The sequence below is a fragment of the Onychomys torridus genome, chromosome 3 (assembly GCF_903995425.1).
Source record: "Onychomys torridus chromosome 3, mOncTor1.1, whole genome shotgun sequence".
NCBI classification, from domain to species: domain Eukaryota; kingdom Metazoa; phylum Chordata; class Mammalia; order Rodentia; family Cricetidae; genus Onychomys; species Onychomys torridus.
The window spans coordinates 53,616,065-53,640,573 of record NC_050445.1 but is presented as its reverse complement, the minus strand read 5'-3'; the positions used below and the strand labels follow the sequence as shown (position 1 = coordinate 53,640,573).

The 24,509-nt window shown below is 40.0% G+C and overlaps 1 protein-coding gene across 3 annotated transcripts in view; it reads left to right on the top strand.

Annotated features, from left to right (window-relative positions):
* Positions 1-512: 512 nt before the first annotated feature.
* The window catches only part of Mdfic (MyoD family inhibitor domain containing), an 81,688-nt gene continuing 57,691 nt past the window's right edge, over positions 513-24,509 (top strand). Inside the window, exons 1-3 of one of the 3 annotated variants that reach the window (XM_036181742.1) lie at positions 513-752; positions 1,009-1,194; positions 21,035-21,157. In XM_036181742.1, the coding sequence (XP_036037635.1) occupies positions 1,101-1,194; positions 21,035-21,157 (217 nt within the window). In that variant the 5' untranslated portion in view covers positions 513-752; positions 1,009-1,100. Of the gene's footprint in view, positions 753-967; positions 1,195-21,034; positions 21,158-24,509 lie in introns of those variants that run through there. The other 2 variants (XM_036181741.1, XM_036181743.1) reach the window with 2 other exon arrangements.

Below are 24,509 nucleotides of genomic sequence, written 5' to 3'. Positions count from 1 at the left end.
GTTTGTTTTTCGAGACAGGGTTTCTCTGTGTAGCTTTGCACCTTTCCTGGTACTCACTCTGTAGCCCAGGCTGGCCTCGAACTCACAAAGATCTGCCTGGCTCTGCCTCCCGCATGCTGGGATTAAAGGCGTACGCCACTACCACCCGGCTTATTCCTTTACATTTAGTAGTTCTTTGGAGGGCAGGGTTGAAAATGGGGCAACTCTTCGGCATTGTCTGGGGGCATCAGAACTGCCAAGGCCACCCCCCACCCCGTTTTCCCAAACCACTATGGGCCTGAAGTGGAGAGTCTGCATCAGGCCTGTCCAGCTTTGGCCTCCTGACCCAGACAGCTCCTTCCACAAGGGAGAGCAGGGCCAAACCCAGGTCGAGCCGCCCCCAGCCGCGGGGCTGTCTGCCAAGAGTTCGAGGCCACCCCAATCCGGATATGATGAAAGGGAGCCACAGAGAGAGAAGTGTTTGAAGATTGTAGGAGTGGCAGCTTGAGGGTGAAAGAGAGGCACAAGTGGATCCTGAAGTCCTCCCAGCGCGGGGCTGGCCCGAGTGAGCTGGCTGGAGGGAGGGGGCGGAGTGCGCAGAGTCAGCGCCGGCGGCTGCCACTGTCGCGGCCACTGGGACGTCTGGCTTGAGCCCGGGGCGGCGGGAAGTCGTCAGGCCGCCCGGACGCGATGGGGCCGCTGCCCTAGCCTCGCTGACTGCTGGCAACGAGAGGAAGGGGCTCGGATCGGCCTGGAGTGGGGGCGATGCTGAGGTAGGTGGAGGTTGCGCGTCGGGGGAGGGGGTTCGGGTCCCCTCCCTCGGGTCGCTCTGCCTCCCAGGTCCCCGCGCGTCCCCTCCCGCCCCGCGCGTCCCGCTCGCACCTTCCTCTTAGTTGCTTTCAAATCCTAACTTCCCCGGGGTGGAGTTGGAGGAGGGACACGGAGGGGGAGGGAATGGCCCGGCGCGGCAGCGTGCTGCTCTCTAAAAACAGTTCGTCCTGCTGTCCCTTTCGCTTTTCCCGCCAGAAGCAGTCAGTTTCCTGCACCCAACACCTAAGCAGCCGGGGTCCGGGCGCCCCGCGGGCGGCTGCAGAAGGCGGCGCGGCGCGGGCTCGGAGCCCATGTCCGGGGCGGGCGAAGCCCTCGCTCCGGGGCCCGCGGGGCAGCAGTGCGCGGCCGAGGCGGGCGGCGGCCGGCTGGGCTCCCCGGCCCTCGGTGAGTGAGCGCTCGCAAATTGCGAGCTTCTGGGCTGTGGTTGCACACCTACGGACGGGGTGGTGGCAGTAGTGGTGGTGCTCTGAGGATGGGGTCCAGCCTCGTAGTTGTGAACTTTTGCACACTTCATGTTACTTCAACAAGTTTGCCCAAGGATCCCTGCCCCAGATCAACAACCGGATAGGAGGGCGGGGTCCCTGGTCCCTCCACTCCCCCTTCCTTGTGAGAAACAAGATGACTAGATGACTTCTACCTTCTGCCTCTGTGTTTCTTAGCCTGCGTCTTGGGGTGGGGGTAGGGAGGTGGGAGTAGGGGTGAGGTCTCGAACCCTCCCTTGTTTAGTTCTTTTAAGTTCTTATGCCATTTCCTCATGCAGGGTTGTCTCTGCTCTCTGAACAAGCATGGGCTCTCTCATCTTTCTGGTTCTTGTGGGGTATACTCTGCCACCAGATTAACCATCCAGGTTTCTGGGACCACTTGCTTTTGGAATGGCTCTTGCATATGTTTTCAATAACTTTTGTTTTGAAATAAACATGTTTCAAAAGAATCGAGTTCCAGGGATGCATTAGCTCTTCTGTGTTCTTGCAAAGGGAAAACAATACTTTTGCTCCTGGGGAACCTCCACACATTTTAAAACTCTGTGTCTTCTTTGAAGGTTATATAGTTCAGGTGCTCCTTGTTGGCAGAGCCAGACTTTCATTTCTCTTACCTCTTCCTGTAAGGACAATTCGAATGAGGAGAGCTCTGACTGGCATGCACCAGTTAACTTCCCAGGTCTCCAAAACTGTGTCCTCTGGATTTTAAGCATATTTAAAATCTGCCCCTCCCCCAAGGACTCCAATATATGTTGTCTTAAGCTTTTTGTTTTTCAGAAAATTAAAAGAGTGGAAAAGAATATGCTGTTCTAACCCTAGTAGATAAAAGCAGAAAACCTCCATTCTTAAATTGAAGTGTTCTGGCATCTGGGGCTGTTAAATTGAGTTATGTTCATCATTTTGTTTTAGAAGAATGACTCATTTCTTTTCCTAAACAGAGAGAATTCCAATGATTAGCTGCAGAAAAGCAAGGAACTAAAAATGATAAACATACGTTTTCTCAGAAGCAGCCCATTTTACACACACTGAATTGTCAACAAGTCATTTTACTGTCATTAGGCATGTCCTCAGTAGTCATCAGGACTCATTGATAGCCTGTTTATACTCCCACTTGAGCCATTAATCACTAGTATTAAACAATGCTCAGACCGAAAATCAACATGAAACACCCAAAGAAAACAATTTCATTTGGAAATAGTTAATACACACAGTTTTCAATGTTAATGGATTTCTTGAACCAGCTAGAAGAACTTGCCATGATAACCTGGTACACCTGTGCAGTACAAAGCTGCCCAGCATCACATGATCTGAGTACAAGAAGCAAGGCATCTAAAAGGGCCTGAGGTTAAATGCTGACTATATACAACACGCACACTCTCTCTATGGAAAATCAGTGTCCTGTTGTATCTGAAAATGAACCTTCTCCCAATTTTCCTACCTTCTTCCCCATCATTGGATTCTTTGTTATCCTTTCTGAAGAACAAAACATGGTGTCTAAGTGTAGTAGGAATATTGTTTAGTTAATTGAAACCTTGTTTTCAAATTCTGTACATTGAATTTAGTGAGAAAAATATAATACTTTAGGGACATACACAGAAAGTAATTTTGAAAAAAAATACCAACATGTTTTCTGCAGAGTTAAGCATACATATTATATGCACTGTGGTCATATATGGAACACCAGTGTGTTGCAATGAACTATCCATTAAGTTAACCCAAGGAATAACTCTTAAAAGTTGGAAGTAATTTTAGGGCTTTTTAATCTGGCTTAAATATCCAATCATATTTGGAATCAGTTTTATGCCCTTTAAGATGGTGTTTAGAAATTTAACAGAGTAACCCACTGTACTTTTCAACATAGAGCTAGAAAGGTTGTCTTTACTGAGAGAACAGATCCTAACTTTTACTTTTCTGCTGTTCTTCTGGGAGCTTTTTTATTGCTTTGAAAGCATTATAGATACCAGAACTCTTCCTGGAATGTGCTAAAAGGTGGTACAGAGTAAGGGACTTGCATGCTGTAAGTGGGAACCAGGACAGGTGGCAGACCAGGTGGCAGTGAGATTCAGGAACTAGGAGAGCTGGTGGGCTGCTTAGTTCCAACTAAGGACTGCTATGTGGGTACCTATCTTCTGATGTCCCCAGTGCTACTGGAAATCTAGATGCTCATGTGTATTGTTTCAACATTTTATAGGAACTAATTGAGTGGTTTATTTTATTTGGTTTTGATAAAGTAACAACCATACCTGGAGACTAGATCTGGCCTCTGATTTTGAAAACAGAAAGTTAATGTGTTTTGAAATGATTTTCCTGTTTATGGCTAGCTTCTGAAATCTTGAGTTGTGTTCCCATGCAAAATTCCTATATAAATGCCTTAGTAGGTGAAAGGCCATTTGGGCCGAACATCTTGTTTTAAGAGAAAATGGGTTTGTATGTATGATTCCTCACACTACCATTTCATTTCTTTTTGATTAAGCATCTAAATGCTTTCTGTTATCACGCAGTCTTGTAACTGAAAGAACCTTTTAACTTGAAGTGCTTCATTCAGAAGTTTGTGATTTATACCTAACAGAATCTTTAGGAATACTTTATTCCAGTCTGTTTATTTATAGGTGAGGGAAAGGTCTCCCAAAGCATCTAAGGGGCTTGCGCCATGCAGCGGTTGTCCCACACACAGAGATGAACAAGAAATCGGGTGGAGCACACATTGTAAAATGTCTGCCATTGTGATAAATGTGGTTGAAGTTGAGAATCAATACAACCTTTTCACATGGGGCAGATGCAGGGAAGTTAATAGGCTCTGGATATTGTGAATCACTTGAGTCTGCTTCCACCCCAACCCCCACCCTACTGCACTTGCCAAGATGTAGACCATTGGACTCAATGCTGGTATATACTTTAATGTGATAATGTGTGATTTAATGTACTCTCCTCTCTAGGGAGAGTCCTCTGAGACTATTAGGCGGACTTTTCATAGCAGGATGCAAAATGCCAGTGAAGTTAATTAAAAATAATCTAAAATAGAAGCGAGGGAGAGGCTCTTCAAGTTGAAACTGCATAAGGAGAGCTCTGACTTAGAAGCTTAGCTGAGTTGTCAGGAGTTTATAAAGCTAATCAGATTTCCTTTGGAGGAAGCCTGTTTATTTCAATTTATATAATGGAAGCTTGTATATATCTGAATCTCTCTACTTCTTTCATGTTATTTTATCTCTATTACAAATGGTATTTCTCAAAAATGTGTTTCCTTTGGACAGCTTCTGTCATTGCTGTCAACCAGGGAGATGATTTTGCCCCCAGGGAGACATTTGACTATATCTGGAGGCAATGTTAGGTGATCCTAATATGGCCATGGATGTTATCAACATCTGGTGAGCAGAAAGGCCAGGGGTAGGATCCTGCTCAGCATCCTACAGGGCACTAGAAATCACGTTCCAACAATAATGAATGACCTGGCTCAAGGTCAGTAATGGCTTAGACAGAAAATCTTCTGTCCTTATTCCTTGGGCTCCAGCAGGAATTCTGTCTTGACTCTGGTGCATAATCAGATTCTGTAGGCAGAAAACCAATGGATCTGCACCTACACACACGTTCTAGGTGCTACTTGATTCTGTCTAAGGCTAAGGCTTATTAATTTAGAGCTTTATCTACAAAAAGACACATTATATTGATTTTTAAGAAGTCTTTTCTTAGGCCGGGCAGTGGTGGCACACGCCTTTAATCCCAGCACTTTTTTTGGGAAGCAGAGGCAGGTGGATCTCTGTGAGTTCAAGGTCAACCTGGGCTACAGAGTGAGTTCCAGGAAAGGCTCCAAAGCTACACAGAGAAACTCTGTCTCAAAAACAAAACAAAATAAACAAACAAACAAACAAACAAAAAAAGAAGTCTTTTCTTTTATAATCAGGGGGTGAACGGGTTGGGGGAGGTGGGTAGAACAGAGACTCTTCATAAAGCTATAAAAACAAGTCCAAAATTTGAATTTTGTTACTCTATGCAAACTCTCTACTGATGTTCTCCCAAATTTTGGTTCTATACCTCAGTTCACTCTCAAAGTACTCCTGAGCTTCAAAATCATATATTCTAAAATAAAGGAAGTCTTAAGTATTATAAAAAGAGATAGAAGAGGAAAATTGAAAGCATTCCACAATGAACAGGATCCTGATACTCCCTTTGCCACCTGGGTAGATATCCTTGTCCTGCATCCCTTCCTAGCTTCTTGGAGAAACTACTCTGTAACAAGTCACAGAAGATAGCCCTCAGCTTTCACATGAGTCCTGTTCATTTATATGCTGGACTCTTAGAACCTGGATTATGTTTTTTCTCCTAGAAACAGTGATAAATTATAATTAGCTCCCTAATAAATCTCCAAAAATTGTTGGCAATAAATTTTATTAAAACTTTCATGCTTTTTATGATAAATCCCTGACAACATAGTATTACAACACTGGCAACCACAGACAAATAATGAAGAATAAAAGTAAACCCATTATCTCTTACAACACTTCTCATGTATATGCTTGAAGAAGGACAGAGAAAAGGAGGAAAATAGATGGGGACTTGTCTGGATTTAAAGGGGGATGTAGGGACATTTTTAAGCACCTTGAAAGCCAAAGTCCTTATTCTTTCATATGTATGAAGGGAGCAATGTTGATTTTATAACTTCAGCTCTAGGAGGGCACAGCTTGACAGCATTTCATTGTCTTCCCCTTTACTAAATGAGTCAAAAAATGCAAAGTAGAAAAAATTCCAAGAACAAAGGGTCAGAGAAAAGGGAAGGAAGGAAAGAAGAAGGAAGGAGTGAGTTTACAGTGATATACCTATGTGTTGCGTAAAGTATTTGAAGAGTTTGAATTGTCCAAATTGAACAGTAGGAAAAAAACCATATTTTATGGTTTAGGCTGGTACAAACTGGGCAAATGGCTAGCATGCTAAAAAAAAAAAGTTACCATTACAGAGGCACAAAGAATGTTTAACAACAGAAATTGGAAGACACAAAGCATCTCTAGTTGGGGATTTGGCAAAATCTTCAAGAAAGTTTAATGTAACTTGGGCTTGGAAGCATGGTAGTAGGACTCAGTGCTGAGAAGATAGGATACATGCCTCACTCAGGAGGGTTGATCACAGAATGCTGGATGCTCCAGACAGGTAATTACATGGGCTTTGTGAAGGGGCAGAAAATGACAGTGCAAACAACAACAAAGACTGTGTACACTCTCTGTCAGGAGACTTGATTGTTCTGTTGAGGAATATGCACATTTTCCTTGTTAGTATTAGTGAGCCATTGAAGGTTCTTTAGAAGAGGAAAGTAGGAGACCTAATTCACGTTTTTAGAACAAGCCAGATGACAGTTGAAAGGGTGATTTTGGAGATAGGGCCAAGAGTAGAGGTGGCAACTGTCTAGAAGGTCACTGTGATAGCCTGGAAAAGAGTAGAAGACCTAGGACAGCACCAGTGAGGGAGACAGGGAAGAAACAGATTTAAGAACAGCAGTGTCAACAGGATGACACTTGCCTACCTTCCGGAGCTCCTTGGCTTTTACTTACCTTTGATTATTTTGCACTCAAGTGCATTTTTCACACATGTTAATGAAATAAATGGGTATTATTATTGTGTTTGTGTTATATGTAGTATGGAAGCTGTTGAAAAGGTAGGAATTTAAGGCAGTCTATAGCTTTGCTCTGTCACTAGCATGGCAGCATGTAGGAGCCCTGAAGTCTTGTTTTGATTATGTTAGGTCCAGGGAACTTGGCATTAGTCTTAGTCACCAATAAGTAGCTGGAAACCGGCTTTGTAACTAGGCGGAGGTGACTGTCAGAGTCACAGATGAAGAATTCCCTGTCAGGGAGGTAGTGGATGGCATGACACCTTACTGGGAAGAAAGCTCAGGACAGAGGGATCAACATGGGTTGGTTTGGGTTTTTTTATGTGTTGTGGTGAGCACTTGGAGCTGAAAGAGTCAAATTCTGGAAAGGCTTTAGAGAGTTGGAAATGTTTTCCTTTGAAATGGTGTGGGGGGAAAAAAGGATTAATCTATAATCTGGAGAAAATTTGTTATAAAGAGACTATGGAAGGCCTAGGTCTTCTCATTAAGTAGACGATGCTACTTGTAAAGAGCAAGGGCGAGGAGGATGAGTCAAGACATTTGAGATTTGTGGGAAATTTTGAAAGAGGAAAGTATTCAAGAGGGAATCAGCCTGATGCAAAGCCCAGGCTGCTCTGTTAGGCCTAGGGCTTAGCTAAGAATGATTGGCATGAGTTCTCCTGAACATGGATCAGCATGGTTGGTTGCTCTTCTCAGAAAGAAACATGTGGGGGCTTGGGAACAGAAGCAGAGAGAATGGTTTTGGGAATTGGCATAGGGTCAGACGTCGTCAGGGTTTCATAAGCAATGGGAGAAAGAGGGACAAAGGACAAATTTCTCTAAAATAAATGTGCGGGGAGTATGTTTGTGCTCATTGATCTCTATTCCAGGCTGGTAGAGGAGAAGCATAAAGAGAGGAGGAGAGAAAGACAGCCATAGAGAGCTCCAGAGCTAGCAAAAATTGTCAAAGGCAGGTAGAGATGCCAGCTGAGTGACGGCTGCTTTGTTTGGTCAGTCTGCATTCACGGATTTGATATATATGATCCAGTGACCTTTACAGAGATGTGAGGGAAGCTGTGGAATTTTGGGGCGTGTTAGGACTTTTCCTGTTTCTTTCAACCTTATTTCCTGGATCTGGTTGAGATGATTTCATGGAAAGAAAGCCAAATAACAGTGCACTTTACCAGTATTATATTTTTATAGTAATAAAAGGCTGGGTTAAAAAAGTAAGGAAACATAAATTGACATAGTCTAAAGTTATGCCATTTGAAAATGGAAAGTTGTTTAGAACAATAACAAACAACAGGGGGGGAAATTCCATCTAACTGCATGAGATAATGTCACTATTCTCTTGTATGAAGGCAGAAACTAAATCAAGTGAGTTCTGTTTCTTTCCCCAAATATTTTTGTGTTCAGCTTTTGTTAAAAGACCACTGTTTGTGGACTGCCTGGTTCTAGACTTTGGGATATTTTTAAAAGTTGGTGATTCATTGGGGACAGACTGAAGAGGATGTAGCCCTGCTTCAGATACTGGACATATGAAGCAGAATTTTAGATCTGTCTTTCTCTGTTTTCCTTCCCTCTCTGTCCTTCTTGCCTGTTACAGGAAGGGATTTAAAGAGCCAGCTCTTCTTTTCACCTTAGCATGTACATCCTGAAGGAGAAAAGCTCTTCAACCTGAAGTTTCTGAAGTAGTTGTGAGTTCTAGTTTATAGATTCTCTTTCCTACCACTCAAAATCCAGTAGGCAGGAACTACTATGAAAAGAGTTATTTTCACCCTATTTTAATTTTGCTTGTGGTTTCTACTTGCAATCTACTTCTGTTTTTCAGATTCACGCCCACATGATCTGAAGAAAGATGATTCACATACATGTGTCTTTCTGCTCAGTCTTTTTGTAGTCTCAGGAATGAAGTTGGAAATGAGTTTTGTGCTAGCACTTACATTTTAGCATTGACATTTGAAAGGGGAAACCCTATCCCCAAGTGTCTTATGTGCCTGCTATGTACAAGGTCCCACAAAGATTAAGAATGCGTATGAGCATAGCTGTACCCATAAGACATATGCAAACTGGTGAAGGAGTGTGATAAGTCTGCTGAAAGGAACTATAGTCATCATTTACATATAATTTAAATATTACAACAAGAACACATGACAGATTAGTGGTCACATGGGTGGTTTAATTTTGGAAGTTATCTTTTTGCAATTGGGAGAGACTCTCGGGATAACAAGAAGGGTTTGTTGGTTTTTTATTGCGGTAGTGTTGCTAGTGACCTCAGTTGGAGAATGTATAACACAGATCTTGGGATTTATTTACTTACTCATTTATTTTGGTTTAAATTGTGAAGATCTGACACTCAAAATAAGGCAACTTGTGGTGAAACAGGTGCCAGGCACTCTGAGGCCAGGTGATGAAGTGTTCAGGAGCCAGCTTGCCTCTACATTCTCTACCCAAAGCATAGCTTTCCTGTTCCTTCTCATGATGGAGCAATGTCTGACCTTTAGAGCATTTATGAACATAGACCCACATCTTGTTTTATTATCCAAGTTGTAAGTTTTGTTCTGAAAGGTTTCCCATTATTTCCCAATAAGAAGTAAGATAAGTTATCAAGAATGAGAAAGCAGCATAGGATTTGACGACATTGAAGTAGGCAAGATGTTTTAACTCTCTGGTCCTAGTCAATATGAAGTGTGGAAAGCAGTTCTTTTTGTTGTGGTTGTTGTTGTTTGTTTGTTTAGCAAACAAATGCTTCAGATAATTTTTATATAAGACATATAAAAACAAATGCCATAATTTGAGAACAGAAAATACAATTTCTGTATAATTCTTGATTAAGGAACAGTGTGTCAAGTTTTTCTGAGAGGAAATGAAAGATAAAGATGCCCTGGCAGTGCATGCAGATTTGTGAGAAGTTGCGGAATTATATCTAGCAGGAATGGCAACTGATCAATGCTTAAGGCATAAATAAAACTGGAAAGTAAAATGTGGCTGATGATTCTGTTCCTGTCATTGCCCAAGATTGCAGACTTCAGTAGACAAACAGGCAGGAAGAGCTGAAAGGTGCCGAGGAATTTAGAAAAATTTCCATTGCTAAGGATGATAGGCCCACAGGTATCTAGGATAAGAGAACCACACAGTGCCATCCTGTAGCTGCTGAAGGTGGGAAAGGTAGAGAAAGGATAAGGATTGCAGAGCCAGATAAAAATGGGTTGTTGGCCTTAATGGAGAATTCAACAAATGTAGCATCCCAGAGTTAGGGCTAAGAGGGTCCCAAAAGGGGGTTAGTGAACTATTTGAGATGCTTCTGGTTTAGATGTTTATGAGAATTAGCTGAGGCTGTACCTCCTGAGTTTAAGTAAAATCCCGATCGATTATTCTGAAGTGTAAGAAATCAATTTCAATATACTTTTAATTCATGCATCATTTTATTTGTGTCTCTACCACACTGTAAATGGCCCACTCTGTCACTCTGTCTTTTCTTACCTGTTTACTTCCAAGTCAGACTCCTTAGCTTTGAAATGCTGTCACAGATTAAACAACCCCTTTGGCTCATTGTTGAGTTCCAGTGGCCTTCATTCTTGTGAAAGTGCCAAATAAGGGTTCATTGCTTGACCAAAAGCCAGAAAAGGAATGTGGCCCTGATCAAATAACCTGGAGGTAAGGGAGAGTGTTTAAAACCGAGACCACTGAAAGAGTGATTCTAAAGTATGCTGTGTGCAGGAGTAAAAATGTCACAGTGAAACCCATCACTTTGTACAAGTAGTCCACAGTAATAGTAATTTGAAGAGGAGAAACAAAGAAAAGAAAGGTGATCTTGCCAAGATTAAAGATGTGTGTGTATCATCACGTTGACAGACACAGGGAAGGATGGCAGAGTTTGATACCATGCTACATGGTGTTCATAGATTGCTAAGTAAGGAGCGGCATGTCTGTGGGCTTCACCAGTCAGTTATTCGGTATGTCTCCCTAACAGGAGGTCTTCTAGGTAAGGTTAATCCTGCTGTGTCCATAAAAACAACTTGAACGTAAAGCTGGTGAATGAACTGGGGTATTTATCATAGGAGAGAGAGCAGGACACAATTTTAAAAATACAGCAGTCACATAAGGCCAAGATAAAAATTCACTTAGTTTTATTTATTGGTCAATTTTGTGAACAACACAGTATAGCAAACCAGCGAACGCTATAAGGGAGGTGACATTAACCGGACATGGAGGAGGTCTTTGAGGAAAATGGTTCTCAGCTGTAGAGTGCTGCTTCTGCTTTGGCTAGTTGCTTTCTCCTGAAAGACCGATGTCTGCATCCTTTGCCGGTTCTTGGGGATGTTGGGCATTGGATGTTTTCATCTGAATTTGTGCTATGAGTCATTCTGGAGATCTCTAAGACAGTAATGCTACATTCCATGAACCTTTGAATGTTTGGCTATGGTGTGAGTGTTCTTGGTCGAGTAAACATCTTTAAACTTGAGAATTTGGGAAAGTAGGAGATTCTGTGCCTCAGGGTCAGATGTGTGAAAAGTTTAAGATTGGACAGTATGGTATCCCTCCCTCTGCCCCTTATTTACTGAGACACATTTTTTTTTAACCTTCTTTTAATGTTCATATTCAATCACTCTTCCTATTTTTTGTGTAAATATTTTCCATTTCACTTGTGCATATCCTCCTTTGGCTACACCAGCAGGTAAGCTGGTGTGGGTTGATGTCATTTAAAGTTGTTTCATTTTTTATTTTTTATTTTTTTTTTTGCTTTGTTTTGTTTTTTCCATTTTGATTATAATCACATGTTAAGCTTCTGAATCCCTAAGAAGCCTTTTGAAGGAATGCATTTTAGATCTTGCTGAAACAATGGTAATGATGAATTCCTTGAATTGACTTAAGTATTCAATTCAATTCAGTCCATAAATACTCATAATTTATCTGAGATTACATGTTTCTTTGTGTTTACAAAATAATGGAAGTATATGTATATGCTTGTTTGTGTGTAAAGATGTGTATGTGATCTTAACGTGGTTTTTGGATAAGGAGATTGTAATCCATTGAGAAAACCGGACAAAGGAAGTTGGATTTGCATTGTTCTGTAAACGTCCTTAGATTTGAGGGTTGCTTTTTTTTTTTTTCTTTTGGATCAGTGAAGAAGTGAAATTCCAGGCCCCAGGTCTTCCTGAGAACTGCCTTATCTTTGTTTTGTTTTGTTTTTTAAAGGTTACATGCCTCTTGGAAAAATACAGCCACAGAATTTTTCACTTTTCTTAGGGATTTTTGTATCAGATTTCTTATGATTTTGTCCACTAAAATATACATAAATTATCTGAATTTTGAATGAAAAATAAAATGGAGTTGTACATGAAAGTGCTATAAAGAACATATGGATATAGGTTTGTAAATTATGATAATATAGATATTTTGGAAATTGTATCTGGTATAGATTATCGAATACTTAATTGAAATATATGAGGCCTAACATGTAAAAGTCCCTAAATTTAAGCACAGGGGTTTGTATTCCCCTTTCTGTAAAAGTATAAGTACGTTGAATACTTATTAAGGTCTAGAGGGGTTTGTAAAGATAGTTTCCAAGCTCTTTCATCATTCAGACTTTCACTAAGTAAGCAAATAGCATACAAATAACAGGAGGAAAACGTACTGGATGGTTGCTTTGTGAGTTTACACATACCTTTGCCTAGTTCAGCAGAATAGTAGAGATGATATGATAGTAGAATTGAAGAAAAGATTAAAACAGGATAATAGAAAAGGCTGAGAAAGATCCAACTATGTGGCTACAGACTGCTAAGTCTGATACACGTATCTAAATTTGTCCATGAAATTGACTTGAAAAATTTTCCCTCCTCTTAGAACTGCCTGGTCCACAAAAGGGGGAAAATAACACTTCTCACGGGACAGCACTTTTCCTGATTCAATCTACAGACAAGGAGCTTATGGTATTTCAGAAAGGGATTACAAAGTGGATATTGTACTCACCAGCTTCCCTATAATATTTTCATAGCAGGACTTTGAAAGATGGTTATATAAAAAGAAAAAAGAAAAAAATAAAAACAAAACAAAAACCAGTAATAGCTACTGAGAATGAGCCCTTATTATAAACAAGACTCTGCTTTCTAGACATGATTTTGTTTAGTTTGATATTACCTCATGTTCTAGGTACCATTATTGTTCTCATTCTAAAGATGAAGAGTATTAACAAAGAATAACTTCCATAGAATTCACACCTTAGTGGTGGTCCCAGGGACATAGCACACTGACTTCAAGCCTGTGCTCCTGAGTATTTTTCTAGTGCAGAGTACAAATTAGGGTTATTATGTCTATCCCAGAGACCCTAAAATTAATCTTTGTGCTTAACAGGGAAGGATGCACACATCTAGGATTGAAAATGATGGAGTTACTCTTACTTCTTAGAAGGCTGTGTATGTTCAGAACTTCAGAGTGTCATAAAGTTTAATCAAACACCCCTGTACAATAACTTTGCTAAGCCTAGTTCATTGTGAAGCAACATTCTGTATTCTTTTGTTATTATTTTTTGTTGAAAACATTTAGTTATTAGGGCTGGAGAGATGGCTTGGTTGCTGTACAAGCATGAGGACTCGAGTTTTGCTGCTCAGAACCTACATTAAAGCTAGACATGGGGACACATTTGTGAATCCTGGACACAAGATGGTTCCTGGTATTACTAGCTATAGTGAGCTTTCAGATTCAGTGAGGAACCCTGTCTCAAATAAATAAATAAATAAATAAATAAATAAATAAATAAATAAATAAATAAATGAGTGAGTGAGTGAGTGAGTGAGTGAGTGAGTGAGTGAGTGAATGAATGAATAGTGGTGGAATGATATGATATAGGAAAAATGTCATCTTTCTGTGTCCACATCCATACACATGGGTGTCCACCCCACACATTCAAGTACACACACACACACACACACACACACACACACACACACACGCGGAAAAGATCAGTTACTGCAATAATATATTTGCTTGCATATAAACTGGTGGAAACATCCCTGTTTAGTAGTTTAGGTAATTGTCTAATAGAAGGGGATTGAGCTCGCTAGTTCTGTCTACAAAGGACAGAACTAAAACTAGATAAAGATTACCTGATGCCAGATTCGTATTCAAAATAAAGAGCAGCTAACTGATACCCCAGACTGCGAACAGACTGGGCCCTATGTGCTGTCACTCCATCCATTCTGGGAGAAGGACTGAGTGAGCAATGAGCTTTCTTTGACTGAATCAGCTGACTAGGAGATCCTCTCCACCTCTGTCATCATCGTCCTGTTTGACTTCAATATCTGATTCCAAGACAAGCTGTTCTCGCATTAGAAAAACTAAACTGATGTTTTCTTCCTATTTATACCAGTGATGGTCCTGAAAATCAACTAACCATTATATATTAAAGTCTGTTGGATTCCCAGGACAGAACTGTAATTGCAAAAATTCATTAACTTTTTTCTTTCAATAAAGCAAAACGTTTTTATCTTTCTTAAAAAAAAAAAAAAATGCCAGACAGCTGGGCATTGGTGGCACACGCCTGTAATCCCAGCACTCGGGAGGCAGAGGCAGGAGGATCTCTGTGAGTTCAAGGCCAGCCTTGTCTACAGAGCTAGTCCAGGACAGGCTTCAAAGCTACACAGAGAAACCCTGTCTCGAAAAACAAAACAAACAAACAAACAAACAAACAAAAATATGCCGGACAACCACAAACCACAAATCAAGTAAATGGCTGTTTTATGACATACATAAAATTTACCTGAATTATTATCCAATTCATTCAACGTCCTTAGATTTTTCTTTCTTGTTATTAACTTTTCTTTCTCATTACTAAATAATCACTTGATTTCCACAACTGTCTGAGATAAATAACACTATCAAGATTTGAAATTTGGATAATGCCAACTAGGTAAAATATTATGCAATTTTAAATTCAATAGAAATTCTATTTACTTGAATTTTTCCCATTCTCCCTCAGCAGAAATAATCAAGGTTGGAAGAGGCTGCCTATCACTATTCATGCTGAACTTTAGAAAAGAAACAAAAACATGAAAAGGCATCGATCATGTTAGATAGATAGTTATTTTGGAGGAAGAAATAGTGTATTTAAATTGGTCACTTAGAACTTTTATGTCTCCTTTTTGACCCTTTCTTTAACTTTTTCATGCTTGTCACTTTCTCTAAGAATGAACTCAAATCCAGTGTCTACAAAGTCTTCTTTGTCCTTTGTTCCAGTTGACCATCCATTAGCATGGATGGGATATTTGGGCTCTATTGTTCACCCTTATACAGAGTCAGAGTCATAACAGTCTGAGTGTGAGCAGGCCTTGGCAGCACAGCACCAACATTTCCCCACACAGAGGAGGCTTGCCCTGCTCACCCAGCTGTCAGCCTTGCAGCCCGACGTCTGACCCTGGACACTTTCCATCACCTTCTGTTTTGTTGGGGCTTGATTGTTTCATGTGAGTGAGTGTGTTTGGTCTCCTGGCTGAGAGATTTGTTGTCAGGACATGGTTTCCTTGCTTATCCAAAGATTGTTTTTCATTTCTCTGTGCAGGGAAGGCACACTAAAAAGTTGGGCACACCCACAAGTATACTGTAGTCCTTTGGCTCATGGTAGTTTTAAAAGGCTTTCAATTTATGTTATCTAAAATGTATTTATTTTATTCCATATATCAATAGAACTGATTAATATTGTAAGTCATTCGAATTTCATATTTTCATACTTGACCTGATAAGGAAGTATAACTAAATATAACCAATCAATACAATTAGATGATTAGATAAACTTTGATTTTTTTTGATTCCTTGGAATCCTGTGATGAGGAGATGAGTAGTAAGATGTGCATCTTCTTACCTGCCCAGCTTGGGCGCATTTCATTTTGATATCACTCTTCCATCCACCAAAATCACCTCAACTAAATCCTTTAAGTTTGGGGGTCTGTGCATCATGTGGCCAGAGTTCTGACTTAGTACCACATGGTTCTGACTTAGTACCAAAACTGAGAACCATGGCTTAGAAGAATAATCCACTACACAGAGGAGAAGAGTCCATTACTATACTTGTTAAATCTTACAGCTATGTACAAACTGATGTTCTATGCTAGAGAAATCACTTGGTGCTCATGGTCTACATACTAGGCCCACACATAGTAGCTGAACTGCAACCACAGATCTTTGTATGTCCAGGATACAATGGATTGAACCCTTGGCTTTCCAGTGCAGAAGTGACACAGCACTCCGTCACTGATAATAGTCATCTGTTGGTAGATATTTTTTTCCATCTTGAGGAGGAGTGGTTGACACAGCCAGTTGAAAAGTGTTTGAAGGTTGAGTCTGTTTAAATGTTGTTCTCCCAACAGAGAATCCCTCATTCTCTCATCATTCCATTGCTTCAGTGATACCTGTAAATATCCACTATTTATGAGGTCAATATCTAGTATTCCACTAAGCTTAGGAAATATAAAATAATACAGGTAAATGGTGTGCATGCATTAGGTGGGCCGAGAGCAGACAAGTGATCACTGAAGTTTAGTTTAACCAAGTAAAAAATTAGCTGAAGACAATGTAAGTTTTTACTGGGAACCTTTACTAGGCCTTGCCTTGGGCTGGGTGCAATGGGTCATCAAGTACTCACTAGGAACCAGCTCGATTCCAAGACTTTAGTCAAAGGAGGCAAAGTTGGATATATATGCTGGTGACTGTGATGTCATAGGAACTGCTCAGAATTTATTACCTGTATCATTAGACACAGAGTAGTAATTCTTCTTTTCCTTTTTTGATTTCAGGACATTAGGGATCATCTGATTCTAGACTTTCCAGATAAGAAAACAGCTTAAAAAAAAAAAAAAAAAAAAAGATAAACTGTCTCTTAATAAGAATTTGGGGTAGGAAGACCTCTGTCTCCCCTTCCCTCCTGCCCCAACTCCAGAGTAGGTTACATCATTGTAAATCCATGTGTATATGGACCACGTGGCATTGTCATTTATTCAGTGAGGAGTCGAGAGGGTCTGTGCTTAGCACTTGAATATTGGACATGATTCAAATATGCGTCAAGTGTGTCTAGAGGCTTTATTCATACCTATTTTCTTTTAGTCAGCAATGCTTCATAATGCCTTGGTTTCATGAATTAATTTTAATGGAATTAAACTTGAACAGCTCAAAATTATATAATTAATTTCATTCAGCTTCAATTAAAGTTACTAATTGAATCAAGCCTGCTAGCATGACACCTGGCGGCAGCCAGCTACGTAACAGTATGAGTATGTGGGACTGCCAATAAGCCAGTTCATGTGTACTAGTGGGACTGCAGAAACCTTTTTGACTGATAATCTAACAAAGGCCTGAATTGACTACAGTGGTAAAGAATTCTGGAGTTGTTTAAGAAAGTTAAGATTTTAATTGAAAGTAACGCATCTTGTGAAGATTACATTTTCCCAGTGATAATGCTGAGTAAATGTTACATAAATCTAGAACATATTGGTTTAACATGCTTTTAATTTATATTTTACTGGTGTTTGAATATGGTTTTGCAGTCTAAAAATGCTTACCATTGAAGCCCCCCCCATTTTTTTGTAGCAATCTTGGCCTCTGGCTTTAGTCCTAAGTTTATACCCATCAATATTTCATATGTTGAAATGTGCTTTTGTGGCAGAATTGTTAATTTGTTGTGAAATTTCTATGATACATGAGAATTTTTTTTTTTTTTTTTTTTTTTTTTTGCATGGGCAGAAATTTTTCCCTTCTACTGGAAATGTTAAAAAGACTGGCTGACAACTTCTGCTGAGTCCCTTTCTGTCTTTGCCTCCATAGTTCCACATCATGTAGTTTCTCTGACTGTTTCCTAACGCTACTGACAGTGTTAAATAGATTTTTTCTTCTGACGAGCTCAGTGATTGGGAATGCTTCAACAGTGGAACTTTAAGAAGATGCCTAGTGTGTGTCCAGCAGGCTCCAGAGATTGACCGAGTGGGCAGCAAGGGAACGAAATAAAGTCAAAACACATGTGCACACAGAACAGCTGGGATCAAGTGCGCTGGGCTCTCTGATGGAGAAGCCACAGCACCCCGATGCTCCCATTTATTATATATTGTCGAGCATGGAGGTGGAATTTATGGATACAGTTGAATCAAGGAGTCAGATTTAGCTAACCTCACTAGAAGCAGTGTTTATAGGAGAGAAGTCTTCAGCTTGTAAAGGGGGAGGATATGGCACATATTTCTGCAGACACTGTGAACATTCACTCTTGGGCCAGAGGAGGGCTTTGCAATCTCTCTGAGCCTCATCCGGTGTGGAGATGTGGAATGTGCCAATTCCTCATGGGTCTGAGGCTTTGGTTCTTGGCATGGCTGGCTCATGTCCCGCAATACGCATTTATTCAGGACTTCACCTACTTCCTACAGACTAACTATTACCTTTCTTTCTAGTTTTCACATTCAGATAGTCAGTTTTGAACTCATCACCTAGACTATGAACTACATGAAGGCTGGGTAATGTGTTATCTTTAAAGGTATGAACATCACCCAATGAAATGAACGAACATTTGAATCCACCACATGTATTCTATGTACATAGTGAATAAGTTACTCTCCCATTCTTCCAATCTTTTATCATCAAATCTGGCCTAAAAAAGTTGATCATTCTACCCTGTCTTGAAAAACCAAAAAAAAAAAAAAAAAAAAGCCAAAAAACCCTGTTTATTTATCTGTGCAAACCTTCCTTATTTTTACATTTGTCTCCTTTTCTATTATGCCATTCAGTTAAACTCTTTTTTATTTTAATTTTATTATTATTATTATTATTATTATTATTATTAATATATTTGTGTTTTAATTTTACACATCAGCCATGGGTTCCCCTGCCCTCCCCACTCCCGCCCCCACTTTCCCCCCAGCCCCTCCCCTCCATTCCCCTCTTCTCCAGGGCCAAGACTCTCCTGGGGATTCATTTAAACCTGATGGATTCAGTACAGGCAGGTCCAGTCCCCTCCTTCCAGGCTGAGAATGTGTCCCTGTGTAAGCCCAACGTTCCAAACACCCTAACGTTCATGCTGGAACTTTCATCCAATAACTGATGGAAGTGGATGCAGAGATCCTCAGCCAGGCCCCAGGTGGAGCTCCAGGAGTCCAGTTGTTGAGAAAGAGGAGGGACTATAAGAGCATGAATTGTTGAGACCAAGATTGGAAAAAGCACAGGGACAAATAGCCAAATGAATTATGAACCAAAGGCTGTGGAGCCCCCAGCTGGATCAGGCCCTCTATATAAGTGAGACAGTTGAATAGCTTGAACTGTTTGGGAGGCATCCAGGCTGTGGGACTGGGACCTGTCCTCAGTGCATGAGCTGGCTGTTCAGTTAAACTCTTATCAGTGTCTATTTGAACTTCGTTAAGACTCCCTTTCAGTGCCTGCATGCTTTTCTGTAGCTATGATAAAATACCCTGATAAAATCATCTTAAGGGAGGAAAGGTTTATTTTGGAGAAATACAGTCCCACATGGCATAGAAGACATGGTAGCAGGCAGAGACTGTGGCAGAAACTGGAAGCTGCCTAGTTAAGTTTCATCCGTGCTCAGGAAGCAGAGGGGATGCTATAAAGCCTCAAGGCCTACCCCAAGTTACCCATTTCCTCCATTGAGACTAGATCTGAGAACATTTCATAAGGTTTCCAGAGCCTTTTCAAGTAGCTCCATCAGCTCAAATTTTCATACATGTGAACCTATGTGGGCAGTTAGCATTCAAATTCAACAGTCTCAGTCTCTGTCTCTGTCTGTCTGTCTCCCCAAACGTTTTTCTCTCTCTCCTCTTCTTCATCCTCTTTTTATCGCACACATCAGATATCAAGAGAACATTTAAAGGACATAGGGACAGTGGATCACCCTGAGAATAGCTCCGTATTCCTCAAATGAAATAGAATTAATCATTGTGGCCTAGGAATTTGCTTTTTCAAAAATGTTCTCAAGCCAATTAGGATTGAGAAGCACAGATGTACCTGTTTTTTACTCTCCTTAATACGTAGCTTTGCTTAAGCATTTCACAAACCCTCAATGCTTACTGTGATTTATTTATCTTGTTTTTTAATTAAGTCTAAATTTCCCATGTTGGCATTCAAATATCCACATTATGGCTTCATGAAAACTTTACAGTCTTGCCTCCTGAACCTCTGAAAGCACTTCATAGCCTGGATTTGGGACCTTTGGCCAAGTGTCTGCTTTGGAGTTTTCCCATGCTGTTCTTCCACCTTTCTCCCATGTGACTTTTGAAGTTCTTCTCATCTTTCAGAAGCCATCCAATGTGCTCCTGTCTCTAAAGTGTCTTTCTTGATCTCTGAATCCCGATGAGATTTTTTTTCCCCTTTCTTTTGAACCTTTTTAGTACTCTGGACCTTTCATAGCATGCATTCTGCCTTGTGTTATAGGTTGTGTGTTGCTTGACTTATGCTCCCAACAAGACATTCCATTTCCTTACATGTTATCTTTCCACCTGAGAACTCATGATCCCACATATCAACCTCTCATCCTAAATACTTCCATCTCTGAGGACGCATTGTACGCTCTTTGACTTTTTCCTTCAGTTTCTACAGAGAGAACTCTGTACTTATTTCCAATATCCTGACTGCCCAGTCACTCCTCATTCAGCTGTGGTCTGGCTTTTATCTCCATCAATCATTTGTAGTCTCTTCTTTGATGCTTTTTCTGTCTCACCTGCTCCCTATCTGTATGGACTCACTCACCCTCATCCTTGATGTAACCTTTCTACATTTCTCTATGATGACAGATTACTTACCATGCTAAAATTTATTTACTACAATCTTGACAGATTATATTTTATTGTGAACTTGTTTCTTTAATGATGAAAAGATAGTAGATGTTCAACAAATGTTATAGAGCCAAAAACATATGCAACATTCAATAATGGTATAATTCTATTTTCTTAAGCTATTGCAGACTTGGAATTAGTACAAAAAATTCAGCTATATTTGCTGCTACACACTCATGATTCTAGCAGTTGGTGGGTAGTGATAGGAATGTCAGGAATTTTAAGTTATCATCAACTACATCATGAGTTCCAGGCCTGTGTTCTATGAGATACTGTCTCAAACAAACAAACAAAACTGAAAACAAAAAATACATGTAGCATTCATCAATTGGTAATAAGTGTTTAATCTTTTTCAGAGAAATGCAATGAGGACAATCCTGAGAAAGATATAAGTCAAGCTACCAGTTGCCACTCCATGTATGGACTGATGAGGGACCAGTGCATTTGGGGAAATCCTCCAGATGGTGAACTAGTCAGAAGTAAGTATTTTTTAAAAGAAAATTTGAGTGATTCAGGGATATGACTTTGACATTATACCTTCAGTTACCTTCCCTTAGATCCTCTGGAACTTATGTCCAGTCCCTGAGTCCTCCTAGACTGTTCAAACTGAATTTGCCATGAAAAGAATTTAGTAAAGGAGTGAATGTAAAGGTACACACCCAAAAAAACATAGAAGAAACTTTTGAATTCTTGCTCATGGTTTATTGCATCTCAGTATTAGTATGTTATAGTGGACAGAGAATACATTTCTCAGATTCAAGTGTTGTCCTATCTAATTTAAATTTAATACATCATTCCAGACAATTCATAATGTAGATTCCTTCTTGTTTTACTTTTTTTTTTCAAGACTCAACATTCCTTTCTTCTCTAGAATGCTCAGTTCCCAGCCCTCAATGAATACTAGAAAAAGACCAACTTAGCAGTAAATTAACAATAATAGTAAAAATATCGTTGAAGGAAATTTATAGTTTTCTCTTTTATAAAAGCTCTTAAAATGAGTTTTTGTTCTTTAACTTTAGATTTGAGATACTTTCGTCTTGGCGAGGCAATAGGAAGGAAGGAAATGTAACTCAGAAATTAATGACGAACAGGATTAATATGGCCTTTTCCAAAAAATCAAATAAACAGTATTTCAAGTAAACAGTTATCCCTCAACACATATTGGCCATCTTTTATCAAAATATTGACTCTACAACTGGAAAACATAAGGTTTGGTGAGATGCTGTCGCATTTTGCCTGTCATTTCCTAGCCACTAGACTTAACACTAAGATACATAGGAAAGAATTTAAACTCCACTTATTGGGGTCATGCATAGTTCCTTCCTCCCCACCCCCTCCTCCCCACCTCCTGCCAACGTTTCTTTGTGTAGAAAACAGAATTGTGAGTGTTCCATGTAATTGATTTATTTCTCTAATCCTCTTTTCCAAAGCCCACACAGCAAAAGGTAAATAAGATCACTTAAGACAAAATCCCAAATACTGTGTTGCATAAGGATTTGGAGAATTGAATTACTGTGTTAAAGTTGTTTGCAACTTGGTAGAGCTCATTTTAGACACAGAATTCATACTGTTAAGAAGGCAGGGTTTAAAGTGAGTTACTCTTTCCATTGTCTTTATGTGTTAAGTGGACATGTTGCAGGAAATAGTTTCCTTACTGAGATAATGATGCAGTGTGTGCCATGGGACACTGGAAGATCTTGGAACAAATGTATAGGTTGCTACTAATGTCCCCAGAAAGTCTGTAGAGATCTGGAGATCTATCACCTCCTACGAGAGTGCTGCTGAGACCTTTGGCAGATCAATAGATATGTGAAAATATGACTATAGCCTGCAATGCTGCTGGAAACCTGTGCCGGCAAGCATTTCCAAATACTGGGGGTGAACATCTGACTCTGAAGGAGGATTAAAAATTCCAGAACCTCTTATTGCTGTGATTTTCCCAGTCAATGGCTGCCTTCTTGGATGAATAGGAAACATTTAAAGTGTAACAATGTATAGCATTTTAAACATGACTCCATTCTGGACAGCATGGAGAAGTTTGTGACTGTGGTAGCATCTGCTAGTCCCCATGCTGATTTTGAACTCCATGTAGCTGTCTGTCTGCCTTTTCATCTTGGCCTTTCCCAACAGAGTCCTCAGCCACTTCTGCCTAATTCAAAATTTGCCTCCCATATTAGGTGAAAAGGCTGTTTTCTTCTTGCTTTACTGTTCAGCACATTTTGGAGGCTCAGCAGATATTTTGTAATAACAATAGGCCTTGGAAAGGCATACTGTGCCTCAGAACTCCATGAGGTTGGAAGGGAACATCTGCAGTGAGTCAGCCCTGGCTCAGTCCTGTTCCAGGAGTCCTGTGTGGCTCCCTGAGCACCGTGGAAGAACAGTACAGCTGGATCCCACAGAACTGATGTGAGACATCCCACTACAGTGCTGGGGTGGCTGGATGGAGAGGTCATCAGAAAAAATAAAGAGGACAATTGGAGTGTGGGAACTGTTTCCAACCACAACCCACTCGTTTTTCCAACCTTCCATGGGAGAGCTCAGCTACAAAAGTCCAAAGTGCAGAGAGTAGCTGTTGAATCTGACTGAGTTTTCTTTATCTGTTCTTGAGGGGAGTTTCTGAAAGCTGAAGGCTCACATGTTGTCTTTGCTGCCCAGGATGCCTGATGCCTTCTTTATTAGATATTTAAGGCATAATTTATAATGGACTATTATCTGACAATGTGAAGAGACTGTTTTTTACTTTTTTTTTGCTGAGAATGAAACGTAGTCCTGGAGAGTCAAGGGAGTGGCTGCTTTGGAAATTGCATTCCAATTAGAGGGTGTATTCTCAAGCTTCATAAATGAGATCCAAGCTGAGAACCCTTTCTAAGTTATTCCATGAACTTTAACCTTGACCTCTGTGGACCACCTGCTTGTGGCTCACATGCATTGGCTCCTGTGCCACATGGAAGTTTGAGCTGTTCTTGTACTTCTAGAAGACATGTGGCAGGTGGCAGATGTGGGACTGTGATTTGAAGGCTTGCAATTCAAATCTGTTGCCCCTGAGTTGCTAACTTATTAGAGAAAATCCTTTCTGGAAGTAATAAATAAAAGAGAAGAAACCCATATGGAATGAAGCATTTCGAATAAATAGGCCACACAGAGTCTAGTGAGGGAATGTGCCTTGTGAATCTCTTTCTTATGAAATTTAAATGAAAAAAAAAAAAAGACAGCTCACTTACATTTGTTTAAAAAAATCTTAAATCAAATTAGCAAATAATTAAAAGCACAATAGAGGTTTTCTGAGGAAATTTTATAATTGGAAATTTCTATTTTATTTTTTAAGAGATCCTTTAAAATGCTTAAAAAGCATTTATATTCTGAGAAAATATTTTGGTATATAATTTAATTTCTGGAATATATTTTAAATTTCAGACTTTATAGCAATTTTTTTTTAATTTTTGAGAGCACAGGCTGAGAATTTGGCTTTTCCTCTTAGAAGAGCATGTTTGGTGTGGGGTATAATTTGGAGCTCTACATTTTAACAGTGCTTTGTTTTAATAATCACTCCTTTTCTGACTTCATGAAATACACATTGCAGTGAAGTGACATGTCAGTTAATATTAATTTTTCTATTCAATCCATACTACACACAAATCCATAACAGATAACGGGCAACAATATATGTTTTAATTATCCTAAAAGAGGAATGATCTTGGGGGTGATTTTTAAGGTAGGAAGGAGTGTGTAGGTGTGTGTATATGTAGATGCCCTTGTGTGTGCATGTGTACACTTGTATATACATGTGTATATGCACTTATATATGAATATAAATGTATACACTTGTATTCT